Source organism: Penaeus japonicus, unplaced genomic scaffold (genome assembly GCF_977035675.1).
Source record: "Penaeus japonicus unplaced genomic scaffold, GWHDUDI00000001_assembly GWHDUDI00000020, whole genome shotgun sequence".
Lineage (NCBI taxonomy): Eukaryota > Metazoa > Arthropoda > Malacostraca > Decapoda > Penaeidae > Penaeus > Penaeus japonicus.
The window spans coordinates 29,437,972-29,440,471 of NW_028234422.1; the positions used below are offsets into that span (position 1 = coordinate 29,437,972).

Sequence of the window (2,500 nt, forward strand, 5' to 3'; positions counted from 1 at the left end):
CCCGAAGATCAACACCAACCTTGGGCGTGACATTCACTTTGTCAAGCTGCCCAACTTCTTGTCGGTGGAGACGAGGCCGTTTGACCCAGACCTCTATGAGGATGAGATTGATGACGAGGAGACACTCGATGAGGAGGGCAGGGCAAGGTGAGGCTTGTGTCTACTGTGTTACATATATACTTTTGCTGTTGGTGACCACTACACATGTCATGTTATTTCAATAGTAGTGCTGAGTGTCTAAAATCTCCATAACATATTGTTTACCTTGTGGCAATGGTGCCTGTTTATCTTCCTCTGTATCTGTGTCTGTATCTGTATCTTTATCAGTATCTATATCTGTATCTGTGCCTGTGCCTTTTCCTGTTTGATTTACATTTTGTAAAATGCAGCTATACTTGGTCAAGGGAAATATTGCAAATTATGATACATGTTTTCTCTGAGAGCCTGTTATCTTTCTTGGAATTTAGTTTTTCACTCTTACTTTTATTGTAATTCATCTTACTCCTCCTATCCCCAGATTGAAGCTCAAGGTGGAGAACACGATCCGATGGAGGACGGTCTTTGACAAGGAAGGGAATGCAGTCAAGGAGAGCAACGCCAAACTCGTCAGGTGGTCTGATGGTTCCATGTCACTGCATCTCGGGGCTGAGGTCTTCGATGTGTACAAGCAGCCTCTGCAGGTAAGGGCATCGAAGCTTATGATTGTGTGCAATTTAAAATATTATTTTTACTCCTTGGTGGAAGTTTATTGTGAAATATATCATGCAGTACCTTTTCCAAATATATTTTGTGATTTTCCTTTTTTTATAGTAGATTTAATATAATTTTTGTAACCATATTTGTCTTGTATCATAGAGTGTCACCGTCATTACCCTAAAATTGATAATTTATATTGTCATATCATTATTTTACTTAATTTCATTATGATATTGCAATTACATTGTTTTTGCTTGCTAGTTTCACATTTTAGTAGTATTAATGGCATATAAGAAATATAACAGAATTTCACAATTCTGTAGTTATTTTATCATCTTCATTATTAACTTTATATTATCTTATCAACATTATTACCTTCACTACCATTAAGGTAATAGTTTATTGTGTTTTCATTACTTGTTCATATAATTATTCTTTATTTACACCATCATCAGATATTTCTCATTATTTTGTTCCCTTCTCTCACATTTTTCTCCTCTTTTCCAGGGCGACCACAACCATCTGTTCATCCGTCAGGGCACTGGTCTGCAAGGCCAGGCTGTGTTCCGCACCAAGCTTACCTTCCGACCTCACTCCACCGAGTCCTTCACTCATCGCAAGCTCACTCTGTCCCTGGCTGACCGGACGCAGAAGACTGTGGGTGTCAAAGTACTGTCCACTGTGTTCCGTGATCCTGAAAGTAGCCACATTGAGAGCATAAGGGTAAGTTTTGGTTCTTTTATTTTGATGTTTTAGGTATAAGGTATAATTAGATATTTATTTGATGTTTTGCTTATATGTTGCTTTTTTTGTACATATTCTTTAATGAGGATGATTTTTTTTTTTATTGTGATTGAATCAGGAAATCCTGAATGTTAACACAGATGATACATCTTTTACAGAACATGTTTTCCAAAATTATTTTTTTTGTAGGCAATTATTTATTGTGCTAGAACGTCTGTTGCACTCCATGTGTTTAGAGGAAAAGAAACATCCACATTCCCACATATATCAACATGTCCCTTATTTTGGCTTACCCAGAGAGACGAGGACAGACTCAAGGCTTCCATGAGGCGAGAGAACAAGCAGCGCCGTGTTAGGGAGAAAGCGTCGAGCCGAGGCCTAACGGCAAATTACCTGGAGCCAGATGCCTATGATGAAGATGAGGAGGGTGGCATCTCCCTGGCCGCCATCAAGAACAAGTTTAAGAACAAGCAGAATGGTGAGGCGTGATTGAGGTTTTCTCTTGGGTTTTGGCTGACTTTCCTTTATTTTGATCTTCTTGCATTAAGTGACTCATTTGTTGCTTTTTAGATTTATTAATCTTCACCACCACTTGTCATCACTACAGTTATGTAAATATGTGCATGTATATATGTTATATAGATATGTACTTTTATATATATTATACAGTATATAAAATACATGTATGCATTTCCTGTTATGGGAAAAACCCATCACTAACAGCAACCCCCCTACCCCCAGAACGTGCCCCGATCTACTCGTCTGATGAGGAGGAGTCGGACATTGAGACCGACAAGGCCAAGCGCCTGGAGCGGGCCAAGCACACCATCAGGGACTCGGATGAGGAGTCGGGCAGCGGCAGTGAAAGTGGCAGCGAGAGCGGGAGCGATAGGGCGCGCAGCAGGCAGAGCACGCGCAAGAGCTCCAGCCGCAGTAGGAGCAGGAGCAAGAGCGGGAGCCGGAGCGGGAGCGGCAGCAGGAGCCGCAGCAGGAGTGGGAGCAGGAGCAAGAGCAGGAGCAAGAGTCGTAGTAAGAGCAGGAGCAAGAGCAGGAGTAAGAG

The 2,500-nt window shown here is 41.4% G+C and overlaps 1 protein-coding gene across 1 annotated transcript in view; it reads left to right on the plus strand.

Moving 5' to 3' along the window:
- Positions 1 to 2,500, plus strand: part of Atu (Another transcription unit) — a 9,384-nt gene that overhangs the window by 5,577 nt on the left and 1,307 nt on the right. The window contains exons 7-11 of the mRNA XM_043019153.2: positions 1 to 147; positions 518 to 680; positions 1,204 to 1,419; positions 1,738 to 1,918; positions 2,182 to 2,500. The exon at positions 1 to 147 is cut by the window's left edge and continues 56 nt beyond it; the exon at positions 2,182 to 2,500 is cut by the window's right edge and continues 1,307 nt beyond it. Of these exons, the coding sequence (XP_042875087.2) occupies positions 1 to 147; positions 518 to 680; positions 1,204 to 1,419; positions 1,738 to 1,918; positions 2,182 to 2,500 (1,026 nt within the window). The remainder of the gene's footprint in view (positions 148 to 517; positions 681 to 1,203; positions 1,420 to 1,737; positions 1,919 to 2,181) is intronic.